Source organism: Aspergillus candidus (assembly GCF_002847045.1).
Source record: "Aspergillus candidus strain CBS 102.13 unplaced genomic scaffold BDW47scaffold_10, whole genome shotgun sequence".
NCBI lineage: Eukaryota > Fungi > Ascomycota > Eurotiomycetes > Eurotiales > Aspergillaceae > Aspergillus > Aspergillus candidus.
In genome coordinates, this window is record NW_020194015.1 from 323,436 (window position 1) to 337,615 (window position 14,180).

General features: G+C 52.5%; 3 protein-coding genes across 3 annotated transcripts; all 3 read right to left on the bottom strand.

Annotated features, from left to right (window-relative positions):
* Positions 1 to 383: 383 nt before the first annotated feature.
* Positions 384 to 3,991, bottom strand: hir1 (putative histone transcription regulator Hir1; the record flags this gene model as incomplete). Its single annotated transcript, XM_024816163.1, has 5 exons — positions 384 to 469; positions 575 to 3,376; positions 3,458 to 3,673; positions 3,742 to 3,816; positions 3,955 to 3,991. The coding sequence occupies 5 exons, from the start codon at positions 3,989 to 3,991 to the stop codon at positions 384 to 386; spliced, it is 3,216 nt and encodes a 1,071-aa protein (XP_024674056.1).
* A 388-nt stretch (positions 3,992 to 4,379) lies between these two features.
* Positions 4,380 to 6,343, bottom strand: BDW47DRAFT_5271 (SPFH domain-containing protein). The gene is made up of 2 exons (XM_024819240.1): positions 5,752 to 6,343; positions 4,380 to 5,670 (listed from the first exon to the last, which is right to left on the bottom strand). Exons 1-2 carry the CDS (start codon positions 6,270 to 6,272, stop codon positions 4,842 to 4,844), a joined length of 1,350 nt encoding a protein of 449 aa, XP_024674057.1. The 5' UTR covers positions 6,273 to 6,343; the 3' UTR covers positions 4,380 to 4,841.
* A 1,821-nt stretch (positions 6,344 to 8,164) lies between these two features.
* On the bottom strand, positions 8,165 to 10,485 carry BDW47DRAFT_123984 (La domain family; the record flags this gene model as incomplete). Its single annotated transcript, XM_024816164.1, has 2 exons — positions 8,165 to 8,176; positions 8,236 to 10,485. The coding sequence occupies 2 exons, from the start codon at positions 10,483 to 10,485 to the stop codon at positions 8,165 to 8,167; spliced, it is 2,262 nt and encodes a 753-aa protein (XP_024674058.1).
* Positions 10,486 to 14,180: the final 3,695 nt, after the last annotated feature.

A 14,180-nucleotide genomic window follows, 5' to 3' on the forward strand; every position in this document is an offset into this window, starting at 1 on the left:
ACCGACCGGCTGCGGACGGGCAGAGGAAGGAGTGAAGAGGGGCAGAAAGCAACAGAAGCCCCGCGGGAGTTTTGGTGCGCGACAGTTTGGCGGTTGGCAGAATGGCCGTCTTTAGTAAGGTAGTGGTGGTATGGAGTGGTGGTAGTGGTGGTAGTAGTAGTAGAGGGAGAGAGGTACGGGCGGAAGTTGGGAAGAAGACTCGCCTAGCCTCACCGCCCACGTGCCTTACCAACCCTGACCCGAATAGCTTCATAGAACAGACAAGGTATAGATATAGTTTAGAGAACAGGAGAAAAATGAAAATGAAAATAAATAGTCAATCAGTGATCCCCCCCACTATCCCAAACCCCAATACGCCAGAACAAGTACATCCCATCCCCTCTTCACGTCTCCATCGCATCCTCATTATCCACCATTCCCAGCAGTTTCGCATACGGCACCGTCACCCGTTGCAGATCGCGGTGTTTCCCTAGACCTCAGTTAGTATGCATATCTCATCGATCGAAAAGGATAGGAATGAACAAAAAAAAAAAAAAAGAAAAAAAGCGAGAAAAGAGAACAAGGGAAAACATACCCAACGCTAAGATCACCTCCTTCAACAACACCTCCCGTGGCCAGCCACAAAGAGTCTCCGAACTCTCGCGCCAGTTCCGATCATCTGCCCGCGAGCCCATCCGACGAGCCACCGTCCCCGCATCGTCCTCGCTGTCATCGCCGGCGCCGTCGCCTTCGTCCTCGGCCTGTTCATCCTCCCCCTCCTCCTCGAACAACCCCCCAATCAACCCCTTCAGCAACTCCTCCACCTTCCCCTTCAGCCCCTCCGCTCCAATCCGCTTAGCGTACATCGATAAGTAAAGACGGAACTCCTCCTTCGCGCCCAGCGACAACGCCGCCGCCACGCGGTTCTCCAGGTGCGCGATCGACACGCTCGACTCGAACCCTTCGTATCCCTCCCGCGACAGCAGCACCTTGATCAGTCGCTGCAGGAAGTAAGCCCGGCCGCGCAGCAGCGTCTCGTTGGTGGTGTTCCGTTCCAGGAATGGGACGATCCCCGCTGATACGGCCGCTGCGGCCGTCGCTGGCTCGCGTGGCTGTGGGCCACGCCGCGCCTGTAGGTTGCCTACGGGGGCTTCTGTCGTGTTCCAGTACTGGCTGCCCACGGCCCACCACGCCTCGGACACGCGCTGCCAGGTGAATAGTGACGGCGAGTAGACGTAGCCCTCGCCGTTGGACAGCGCCACGACCACGCGGCCCTCCGAGTTGACCCGAGCGTTCGTCACCGACGGCGCGGAAGACGGGTGCGCTCCTAGGCTGTGTACCGCTGCGTCCAGCACCGGCTGCAGCGAGATGGGCGGGTGCGGCGACGACAGGTTCTTCACGTTCCACACGTAGCACATGCCCACGGCTGAGATGCACAGGATCCACGGCCCGTGGCACTCCAGGATCACTGGCTGCGCTTCGAGTACCAGCGCGCTTACCAGACGGCGCCCCGCCGGCGTCCAGATGTAGACTGACCCGTCTTCGCAGCCTACAGCCCACATACTCTGATTGCCTGTCGCCAGCAGAGCCGTCCGCGGCAGGTAATCCTGCCACAGCGGCTGCTCGCCCCGGGACAGGGTGAGCCGCACCGGCTCTCGGTCGACGGCGCGCCCCGTCAGGCTCGCCAGGGACGGGTTGCGCACTTCGAACACCACTTCCGCGCGCGACTTGCTCGACTCCCCCGATGCACTGGGCGGCTCCGTCGGCTGGCCCGATGAGTCGATGGCGCGCAGGATCTGGCTGCGAACCTTGGGGACGGCCAGCCGCAGCTGGCTGATCGACATGCACGGGTTCGTCACCGCCGGCCGGATGAACTCTGGGGTCGGTTGCTGTCCCGTCGCCGCAGGTTGCGGCTGAGCCGGGAGCAACCCGTCGGGCGTGTTGGCCAGAATCGGGGTGGCTCCATTCTGGCTGGCGACGGCCACGCGTTTCTCAACGTGTCCATCCTCGTCTCCCTCGATCTGTGCCAGTTTGCGCTTGTTCCCGAACAGCAATGCCGCCAGTCCGCCCTTCGGCAGCCCGTCGAACGGCTTGGACAGGTCGACAATCGACTGCGGCGTATCGGCCTTCACCTGGCTGCTGACCGACGCCATCAGCCGCGCCTGCGGCAGAGACGACTCGGCAGCGCCAGCTCCGGATACCAGTAGCGGGGCGATGCGTTTCTTGCCCTCCTTGGTGTAAGTCGGGCGTTGTTTGAGTCGTTCCAGCTTGGCCTGGTAGGGGTCCGGTTTCTCTGGTTCTGGAGCTTGCGGGGTTGCTGATGTTCCGTTCGCTTGGCTCTTCTGGGTATCGGGAGCGGGAGACGGGGCGCGCGCTGGTGTCGTTCCGTTCGCCGGCGCAGCTTTCCCATTGACCACGCTATCGGAAGCCGCATGGTCGTCACCCATCAGGGCGCCCATGCGACCCTCGACAGCCTTGCTCTCCCCAGCCTTGCTCTTCTCCTCGAGGAGCAGTCCGTCCGTAGTCTCTGTGATCCCAGCGCCCCTTCTGTTGGTACCGAACTTCGTAAGGGATTTTTCATTCTCCTCCATAGCCATCGCGAATCCCAGATCCCCATCTTCAAAACGCACAGCCAGGATCGTCCCGTCCAAGGCCGTCGCATAAAGACACTTCCCATCCGGAGTCCAGGCAAGATCCGAGATGGACTTGGCCGCCAGCTCTTGCGCAACGACAATGGGCCGCGGATTGCTGGTGATCCATATGCTCAGCGACTTATCACCCCCGGCGCACGCAATAACGGTCACGCTAGGCGCCGGGTGGTCGGACTGTTTGTTGCTCGGTTGCATAGAATAGAGCCGAGGAGAGAACGCGCAAACTTCAACCGGCGCTTCATGCCCGATCAGGTTGATATCTCCGTCCCACGATCCACGGTTAATGATGGCGACGGAGCTAACAGGCCCATTCACGGCATTAGCCGCGGCGATATGCATTCCATCCGGGGACCATGAGCACCGTCGGAAGTATGCCGTCAAGGGCGAGTTCTGGAAGGGAGCAGTGATGGTGTGTTCCAGGACGAAGTTGTTCATCTGGTCGTGGGCGGTCGAATTCGGAGCCGGGGAGGTGAAACGGAAGATCCGAACAGTTCGGTCGTCACTGGCCGTAGCGAAGTACTTGTTTGCCGGGTCGAACGTGATCCCCTTGACGTGACTTTGATGGACAGACAGCGTCTTAAGCTTCTCAAACGTGTGTCCCGACCACACGACCACTTTCGAATCCAACCCAACAGACACCAGTATCGACGAATCATACGACCAGCCCAAGTCCTGCACATCGTTATCGTGACCGATCAATCTCCGAATCGTGCGCCAATTTTCCACGGGAGGAGCCTCATTTGTCCCTAAAAACAAACAAAAAAAAAAGACAGCATCAGTGCCCATCCCTCAAGATCGCAAATCCAATACGCAAATCCAGTACATACCAAAGGTCGAAGCATGCGACGGCGGGTTCGCATCCAGTGAATAAATACAAACAATCTTATCGTCCGCCCCAGACGCAAGGTACTTGCCGTTCGGCGAAAAGCGAACCGTATGGATCGTCCCTGAATGGTTACTCATGGACGCCAGCTGCTTCGGTTTGCCCGCCGAGTCGTCCGTGTCGCAAATCGCTTCCGTCGACCAAATCCGCACGTATCCGTCTGTATAGATGATGACAATACCGTTAACACCCATCCGGTTGGCTAAGTTTGTATGCGTGTGTACTAACCTCCGGCTGCGGTGACTAGGCGGCTTCCATCGGGGGATACATCGCAGCTGTAGACTTCGAAGTCTTTTCTCTCGCCTGTATTCGAAGCAGTAACGGTTAGTCAGTCACGTCGGTGGTTCAATATTCCAGTTGTATTCAAAGAGGGGACCTGTGCTAGACAGGCACGTCGTGGCTCCGAAAAAGAAGGAAAGAAAGAAGGAAGGGAAAGCCTACCTCCATGGGTCAGCCAAACCGGCTTGATAATATGCATCGTGAGACCTCTTCCGTTTAGTCCTTCCTCTCAGTTTCAACAGCTCTGCACTTCTTACGCAGGCAGGTTCTTCTTCGGGGTCAATCAATCAATCACAAGTAGGTAGACGTGGACTCAAGACAGGAGCCGAATCGGATCATCGCAGAGCAGCCACGTCCTCGGCTTCAAGTCATGCAACAAAAGAAAATCAATAAGCAAGTGAAGGCTTCCAGTCCAGAATACCCGTTTGTGAGTAGAAGAAATGAATTCCAGACGGGAGAGAGAACGGCGCAATAAGTGAAGACGCGCGAACCAAAGAAAGGGCCGGGGTGCAGGTAAGTTCCCAAGCGCGCGCCCGCCTTTCCAGAAAAGTCGCGATCTCCAGATGGTCGGGAGGCCGGTGGTCCGAGCTTTGCCTTGGGCGGCCTGATTGGCTGGGTTGGTTTAATTGGATTATCCATTTTTATATGCTACAATTGCTACAATTGCTACACGTAATGTGCTTTCATGGGGATGATCTACGGGTTAATTGGAACTACCAATGACTTATGTATCCACCGTGGTACATCATACACAGAATACAACATGTCTCGCGCGATCAGAAGATTTGAAACTATGCAGCATGTCCAACCATAGCTCGCTCCTCTGATTTTCGCGAGTCAATCTACCCCCTATCTGGCGCCATGAAATGGATGACAAAGGAAAGACTCAGAAAACAATCGAGGTCGATACTAATACAATGCGATATGGGACAAGAATGGCCTCTCCCAGAGTTAGAGGGCAGTCGAAGAGTGGAGGAAGCGAAGAAGGATTCGAGGAGTATCATAAGGAAAGAACAAAAATTCAAATGCAAGATCAGACCGCCGCGCCATTACTGTCTGGGGTGGCTGGTCTGCTCAAAGCCCTCCAACACCGTGTCCGAAACCCCACGAGGGCTCCCGGATGTCCCCTCAATCTCCGATTCGAGCTCAGGCTCGTGTCGGCGTCCCGTATCCTTCTCGGACTTGTTGGCCTGGGCCCCCTGCTGCGGCTTCTCCTTCACTCCGAGAGTCTTGGCCGCGATACTGCGCGCCTGGGTGTCGCTGACTTTGCCGTAGACGGCCATCGCGTTGGCAATCATTCCGCCCAGATCACCGACGTTGCCCGGGACCACGACGGCAGTGCCCTCCTTAGCCAGGTTGGAGAACGCATCGACGTACTTCTCCGCCACGCTGAGACTAACAGCACTGTGGGCATTCTCCTTACCCTCCTCGATAGACCGCGCAACGGCCTCAATCCCCCGTGCTGTGGCCTGCGCCCTCAACATGATCGCTTCAGACTCACCAGCAGCGCGGTTGATCTGCTCCGCGCGCATAGCCTCCGAAGCGAGGATAACAGACTGCTTCCGGCCTTCAGCGATGTTGATCGCACTCTGGCGCTGACCTTCGGAGTCGAGAATTTCAGCCCGCTTGGACCGCTCGGCAGTCACCTGGCGATGCATGGCCGCGACAACACCGTCGGGGGCGTGAATGTCCCTGATCTCGTATCGCAAACAGACGACGCCCCAATCCTGCGCCGCCTCGTTGATAGCCTGCGTGATGTTCGTATTTAAGGTGGCACGCTCCTTGAGAACGTGGTCGAGCGTGAGCTGGCCAATTTCGGAACGCATCGTCGTCTGGGCAAGCTGGGAGATGGCATATTCAGCGTCTTCCACACCGTAACTATTATCCGTTAGTCCAATCCCGAACTCAACCTAACCCCAACCCAGTAAAAAAAAAAAAGAAAAGAAAAGAAAAGCCCACCTCGCCTTAAACGCATCAAAGACCCTCGTATAAAGCACCCCATCCAACTCCAACGTTACATTATCCGCCGTAATAGCATTCTGACTTGGAATCTCAATAGCGGACTCCTTCAAGCTCTTCACATAAGCAATGCGATCCAAGAACGGAATCAGAATCGCCAAGCCCGGTTCCAAAATCCGATGGAACTTGCCCATGCGCTCCACGATCCACGCCGTCTGCTGCGGCACGAACCGCACGACCGTGTTGACGGGCAGCGCGGAGCGGTTCGCGAAGTACGTCGCTGGGGGCCCACCGCCGCCGCCACCGCCGCCGCCTAGCTGGCCGCCTGTGCCGAAGTTGAGGAGGGAGTTCTCGGGCGCGGCGGTGCGGCGGGTTGTGGAGAGGTCTCGTCGGCGGATGCGGTTGATGGTTGGGATGGCGGATTTGGAGAGGTGGGTTGGGTGGTGGGCGAATAGGCGGGCTGCTGCTGCGGCTGTGGAGGGCCGGAGCTGCCTCACTGTTTGCCTAGAGGCCACTTCCATGGTGAAGGGGTAATGGAGGGAGTATTGGGTTAAAAGGTGGTTCGATCGAGAGAGAAGTGTATAGGTGGAAGCTGGAAAACGTGCTCGGGCGTAACTGAGGGAGCTGGGCGGATTACTTAGTCGAGTCTAGCACTTTCGATCGGACCGGACTGGGGTCAGTGCCTCAGGCATGATATTGCTGAGTCAGCTATCATTTCGTCCAGCTTATAGTTGTATACAGATGGGATGCTGTTGCAACACGGATGCAGGAGCTATAGAGATTCAATTGTCAGTAAATCTACATTATCCCGACTGTGGACTATCTAGAAATCATAAATAGTGCAACACGTCATCTACAGAACATCCAGAGAGTCCAGCACCATTGCACGTCATCAAAACATTCATGATGTACCTAGCACATTACTTTCACAGGATATACGTAACCGGCCCATCTTATGCAAAAAAAAAGAAAGAAAATAGAAGAAGGGGGAGAAGAAGAAAAGAAACCACTCCTGGCAGGCTATGAAAGAGACACAATCCTTCCCTGGACAGGATCTTCAACTCCATGCACGAAAACACCTTGCACCGCCTGGCAAACTATAAGAAAAGGATGGGAACGAGTATGCTGCATTCAATTTTTTTTGTCTTGAGAGAGACCCCGATAGCGCCCGGCTTTGTAAAATCAAGAATTTTTTTTTTTTGGTTTTGGTTTTTGGACTGGTTTTCTCGTTTTGTGTTCCATTGGTGCTAGAAATCCAGATTTCAGAGTGCATGAGTGGAAAATAATCATCGCAGTATTAGCAAATCAAAGGCAAATGAGAAAATTCGAGACAAATGATAAACCGGATAAACACTCTATGGTCGTGGGAATAAAACTCAGCCCGGCGCACCACAAAGGAAGCATCAAGGTCAGGAGATACTGCCCAGTCAAACATGCCCGGACTCCAGAATTTTAATAACCTCCCATGACTGAACAAAATATGAGATAAAAGAAAAAGAAATGAAGAGAAAAAAGAGAAGAAGATAAGAGGGAAAAAGAAAAGAATTGAAAGACAAGCCGAGATATTGGACGTGCAAATATCAATCCACTCTGATGGCTGCTTTGCAGTCGACAGCTCGACAAAACGTAGTTAAATGCAAAAGCTGACAGATAATAATGCAAGTCATGATCAATGTAAAAGGCAGAGGAAAGAGAGGTAAAAAGACCCGCGAGATAGAGAAAGATATATGACCGATAGAAGAAGAAAAAAATAACAAAATCAACTTTTCCAGCTCGTCTGTCCAGCTAAGACCCAGAATGCAGTCCACCTTTTTTTTTTCTTTTGCGACTTTGGAGAGAAGACGCACCACAGAGGTGAATCAGAGTGGCTTTTAAGTCTGCGGTGGAACTTCGTCCGCGCCCATATCAGCATGCTTCCAGGGAAAACACGGCAAGGCCAGCTGATTGACAAAAAAGGTGACTGTCAAACCGAAGGAATCGCTCGGGCTGAGGCTGACGTTTCCGTATCGAGATCATCAAACGCTAGACTCTTAAATTCATTGTACATTTGTGCATGGAATTTTGGACCAAAATGCGACCAAAATTGGTGCAAAACATCGATATCACGGTCACCATCTGCGGGCGCCGTGGTAAAAAAAATTCGTGGAGGATTCGTTTTCGGAAAATAGGACATGGTAAAATCACGGACTGGATAAGACCGAATTTTTTTGAGAAATCTCCCTTCTCAATCCCAGGTATGGGCAGGCGAGCTCCTAAGAACGAAAGCTATATCACCGTTAGTATTTTCTGTGGGGAGGATGAAGCCTGGACGGTCTCTCAAAATCACTGTCCGCTAGTGGAATCGAACTTACTGGAAGGATCTGCACTCAATGGCCCGGGATAAAAAATGGAGACTGGTGATGGGGAGGGAAATTTAAGCCGCATGCTATTCAAATTGTCAACACAGGATTATTGACTGTGGAAACGTTCAAATGATGATCTTACGTTTGCAACCTCGGTCTGGGCATTCAAGGCGTTGGACGGCGAGAACTCCGGGGCAGTAGAGGACAAGGACGTCTTGGGGACATGCGACTCAGCTGTGCCATTGGACTGGTGCTGGGGAGAAACGCCGTTGGTGGTCCCATTGACATGCTCATCGGACTTGGCAGAACTGGGCGCGAACGAGGGACCGTCGTGCTGCGCAGAAGGGTCCCGTTGGTCCACGGGGAAGACCCACTGCTCCCACTTGTCTCTCGGCCGCAATCGATCAACGCCATCGTCCCCGCAGACGTGGTCAACGTTCCGCAACTGGCGGGAAACATGGCGGAGAAGCTCGAAGTCTTCGGTCAAGGACTTGATGCGCTTAAAGCTAGCGATGAAAGACAACGCCACGAAGCCCTGGGTGTCCATGTGCTTCCGGAGGAACAGGTCCTTGCACAAGTTATCAACGGAGAAATAATACTCTAGCTGCATCGAGATCATGCTCATAAGAGAGAAGGGCTCCATGTACTGCTGGTACGGAACGGCGGTCATCGGACCAGCATGCATGGGGTGATAGCCGTACATGGTGTTGATATCGGCGGGGAAGGGGTAGACACCGTACATAGCGGCCGAGTTCGGCAGCGACGGCGACCTCAACGGCATCCGATGGTTCTGCGACCCATTGGGCATGCCATGTTGCTGCGACCGCTGACGGTCATTGAAGCCAAAGGATTTCGGATGCATGAAGGTGTGGTGCGACATGTGGTTGTTGGGGAATTGAGAGTTCTGGGAGCCACCGTAGCCTCCCCGACCGCGGTGCGAGCCACGGTTCCGTTCAAAGCGACCCTCGCGAGCGAAATCCTTATCCTTGCGGTCGCCGTGGAAGCCGCCAAATTCCGCCGACTTGGGGCCGTTTTCAAAACGACGCTCGTTGGTCGAGCCCGGGCGGGGTCCGTTGTGAGAGTCCACGGACAGATGGGCATTGCGAGAGTTGGCGTCGGCGCCCTTGTTGGAGGCCTCCTGATTCCGAGCGAAGGGCTTAGCGTCCCGGTGACGCGGGAACCCTTCTCCCCCGTGCCTAGCAGCCGGCGCGGCGTTGGCATTGTCACCTCCCTTGGGACCTCTTCTGTCCGTAGTGGGTTTACGCGCGTCCGAAAGTCCGGCTTCGGTGCTGTTAGACCGTTTCGACGGGGCGGGAAGGGAGTTGGCACGGGCCGAATTCTGCTCGTTCCGTCCTCTCTCTGCAGATGGAGTCTGCTTTGCGGAGCCTTGGGCGGCTTGTCCGGCGGTAGCCTTATCAGCGGCGGCGCCGGTGGCGCCGTGAGATCCACTGCGAGTGCTATCTCTCCCACCACGAGCCGCTCTACCGCCTCTGCGCGAAGCAGTGGGCAAGGGAGTGTTGAAGACAGCGGTAGGCACGTACGGCACGGGCATCCACTTCTCCTTGCCATGAGAACGAGCGGCAGGGCTCTTTTCCGGCTTGTCGGTCGTCGTCTTCTCCTGCGCCTTCCTCTTCTCTTCACCCTGGGCTACCTGGGGCGTAGGCCACATGGTTGCATCGCCGACGGGTGGCAGATTTGAGCCATCCTCCCGACCCTTGGCGGCTTTGCGGTCTCGGGGGCCCTCGGCATCGTTGGCTTTCTTTTTCGAGGCGCCCTTGGGCTGTTCTTGCGGGGCATCTCCCGAAGTCGAAGAAGCCGACGAGACAGTCTTAGAGGCCCCAGACTTAGCAGTGGATCCACTGGGTTTTAACGGAACGGTCTTCACCTTGGCGTCCTGTGCCTCCCTGCGCTGATGCCACACATTCACGGTGGGAAGGGGAGCCACCTTCAGCTCCTTCGGGGGTTCCTTCTTCTCCTTCTCGGCGTTCTTCTTCTCCTTAGTATCATTGGCTTCATCACTCTGCTTCTCGGCTCCGGATGCTTGCGACTGCTTATCCCAAGTGGATTCCGAAGTACCATTTGCAGCATTTGAGGCCTCATCTTTAGGCACTGTGGAGGCGGAAGAGGTGCCGGGGGAAGTGGTCCCAGAGGGGTTGGCCTTCGAATTCGTAGCAACTGTCCATTCCGATTCATCACCGGCATCGGCCGTGGGCGTTTCGGTCTCGTTGGAGAGCTCTTCCTGCGGGGCAGCCTCTGTCCCTTCTGGCCGGGCATCATCCGTGTTCTGCTCGTTCGGCTGGAGCTCAGCATTCGTCGAATCTGGAGACTTCACTGACGGTTGCGGGGCAACAACGCCTTTGGCGGCTTGCGCGTAGGAAAAGGTAGCGGCCATTTTTGTGGTCGAGAAAAGAATAACACAATCTAGTATATCCGTCTCGGAGATGAAAAGAAAATCAAAAGATGTTCTGCCAGAGAACAGGTTATCTCCGTTGGCAGCACCAAAAAGCTTGAATGCGCCGGCTGAGCGTAAATCGGTGTCAAAGACTGACAAAAATCAGGATGTTGTCCTTGTTCACCCTCGGTTCAACCTTGTCGGTCTGAACTTTTTATCGCACTCGCTTGACTGCAACTTATGGAAGCGTCAAGATTGGCTGAAAAAACTATTGCGATTACGGGCGATAGCAAAGCAGATGGCGTCCGTATGTATGTCGATCCTTCTCGAGATGTCCTATCAAACGAACCGCATCTGTTGGATGAGGGGGAAAGTTCGCGTTTCGTTCGTTTGGGAATCGATCGAGACGGTAGGCTTCGAGGGAGGAGATAGGAAGGTATTCGGTCGAAGACTTCGGGAAGATATCGAAGGTCTCGCTGATGCAGAGCTCAGGGCGAGAAGCACGAAAAAAATAGTTCCTTCTGGAGTTGGTACACGGAGTGTTGGATAGGGAAAAAAGACTCCGAAGCAGGGCTTACACAAATTTTGTGGTTCAACCTTGGATCGGCCGGAAAACTCCTCAGCACACCGGGTATGTTCACTGAAGCAGTCGAAGGTCGCTACAGGAAGTTAAGCGAGGACGAAGTACACCTGACGGTGAGACGTTGCCCCTGCGATGCGTAGGTACGAAGCGCGATTCAGAGACCAGAAATTCAACACCCTAATTTTCGCTAGGAGGGCGAATGGGCGTAGGAATCGACGGTTGAGTTGTAAAGAGAAAAGAATAATAAAATAAAATAAAAAGAGGACAAATGACAGGGTAGTCTGAAGCGAAAAACCCGTGCGGAGAAAAAAAGATGAAGGGGAGAAAAAAAAAAAAGGCAACGAAACAAGCGTTGAAGATGGGCTTGCCAGTGGAAGTCCCGCAAAAAGACAGGAAGTGGGAAGGAGAAAATCGGGGCACGGGGAAAAGGCGCACTGAAGGTCAAAGACTACTTCTCAGCAACGGCACCGCGAGTCCGACAGTGGAACCCACGGAGGAAACGAGAAGAAGAAGGAAAAAGTCCTAGACTGGATGAGGAGGGGGAGGAGGGGTGAGAGACAGAAGAGGGAAGAGAAGGAAGAGAGAGAGAGAGAGAGAGAGGGAGAGAAGAGAGAGAAGGGAAGAGAGTAATTAGTGCAGTGTGTGAGAGAGAAGTGAGAAAATCAGAAAATATTATTTTATTAATTGGTTTGATTTAATTATTATTATGATTTTCTTATTATTATTTGGGTGGACGAAGAAATGCCGAGAAGAACGCAGTAGGAAAGTCAGGCCTGACTGTGGAATCCGCCAAAGAAAAAAAAAAAAAAAAAAAAAAGGTGTAGTTTACTAGAGACAGCAGTCTCATTTTTTACTCATTACCTAAGGCCAATTTTACTTACTGTAAACTTGGGTTCTTCAGAGTAATTCATAAATTCATCAGGGTACCACTACGTAATTAACTTTTTCCATGTTCATATTGGACCAGGAACATTATCATCGGTGACTGGCTGAAAGTGAGTGATTAAGGGACGAAAAGAAAAGAAGAAGAAAAAGGAAAATCAAATAAAAGACAGTCCCGGACGTCCGTGGTTTTTCAATCACACACAGCAGATAATAATACTAAAGCAAGGTCCGAATAATTGAGCGGAGCTCCGGAGGTTCTGGTTTCTGTTAGTGGCCTTCAGGGCTTCTGTGGAGTATGAACCATTCTTCCTCGGACACTATTATGGACGTGGAACAGATCGTTATCATGTTGATGTTTATCAACCTGGGCTTACTGTATATACAGTAAGTATATACCTAGACATCGTAATGGAACAGCCCCCGTGGACAGACGCAAGGCTGTGGTCAACCGAGTCCGAATCTGTAATCTTCGGCTGTACCTTTCTATATATAACACCCGCAGACAGCCATACTACTACTCCACGGCCGCAGCAGCTGTTCCCCTGTGTCAGGTCGACAATGCCAGGATAGGAATACTAATATCTTCCCCTCTCTTTGGAGAAGAGCAAAGAGATGGGCCATCTCACCTCTCACGGTTTCAAGCCATGTGATCATCTAGCCCCTCATCCACACCCATCCCCTCCCCTCCTCCATGAACAGCCCAGTACAATGGCGGTTCGGCAACCATCCTGGTCCCCCAATACTCAATTCATCTGTCTGTATATCCGCTCCCTACTCGAGCATGACGTCTCTTGGGGATTTACCCGAACCCGGCTATGCAATTGGTTACTACGATCGGGTGCTCTATACCGTTGCATGATAATGGCAATGGCAAGAATGACAGACCCAAGAGAAGTACACCTACCCTAAAGCTAATAAAAGAAGTCATATTCACACATGATTAGTCTCCATAATAACATCTGATATCATACAGCAGCCTAGAAAGGTTCGTAGTCTCGGACCAAGGTGGACCTGCTAGGCATGTAACTATACGTATTCGGCATGACCGGATTATACTAATTATACTACTAGGCTTATGCCGGTGCTGACTGATGAGCTGGGGCCGGGTTGGCCTGTACTGGACGATCTATCTGTGACATTAATGTCCTGGTTATTAGTACCGGTTTAATTTCTCCAGTCTGATACATATCATTCATAGTAACTAACGGTAATAATTGTTGGACTCGATTTGGAGTCTAAAACATCGGTTTCCGACTTTGCTTCAAATGTACACCTACCTTTTTATGGTGTTAATGATAGGTATATTGCTCTCATTTTTTTTTTTTTAAAATAGGATATCTATGCCGTACGTGTAGAATTTAATATATCAAGGTACATTTGTATACTGTCAACTGTCGAGTCCCTTAATCAAACATTACAGCCACTGACAGGGTCCACCAGCCAGGGCGCACCATACAATGACATACTGTTTCATTGGTACATCCTGTAATCAACACCAGTGGAATGACAACTGATTGGTTATCCTCAAAGAAATTCACAATCTTCACAGACATCCAATGGGACAAAACAGAATCGTCCTGTGTATTGGGGGAATTTTTTTTTTCTCACTCTGCAGACATGGTTCGTCCATCTTGATCAAATTTAGTCAGGTAAAGGTGACCAGTGGTATTTAGACTTATCCAGACGTTCCCGTGTTCGGCGTCCTATCAGGATTAAATCGTTATAATCGTTTGGTGATTAACTCGTGTAAATCTCTTATCATGGTGTGTATCCTAAATCCTTAGACCCTTCGGTACGGTTGACATGCTTTCAAGTCACGAGGTCTCAACTTCAAGTCCATTGATCTTCATTCTCATGTACTTCAAAACTTAATCCAAACTATTCATTATTCTATAATCAATAATCAATGTAAAGCCAAGTACCCCTCATCATCCATTCTGAACAACATACAGACGTATACACACACATTATTCCCCAATTACCTAGACGATCAGCACAGGCACTGAGTAAACCATCAAGCGACTAACCACGTCCGGAGTACAATATGGCATGATGTCCATTCCACCTCTAGTATACGATCCACTCGATTTCAACCCTGACACCATCTTCCCAACAGCACAGCTATGAATCTACGGGAAGCACAGTCTTACCAGACGGTGTAAAAGCATGCTAAACGATCGCTTAGCAAGCCACGCGGTTACAAGCCATTAGGGCTGAAGCTCGGGGG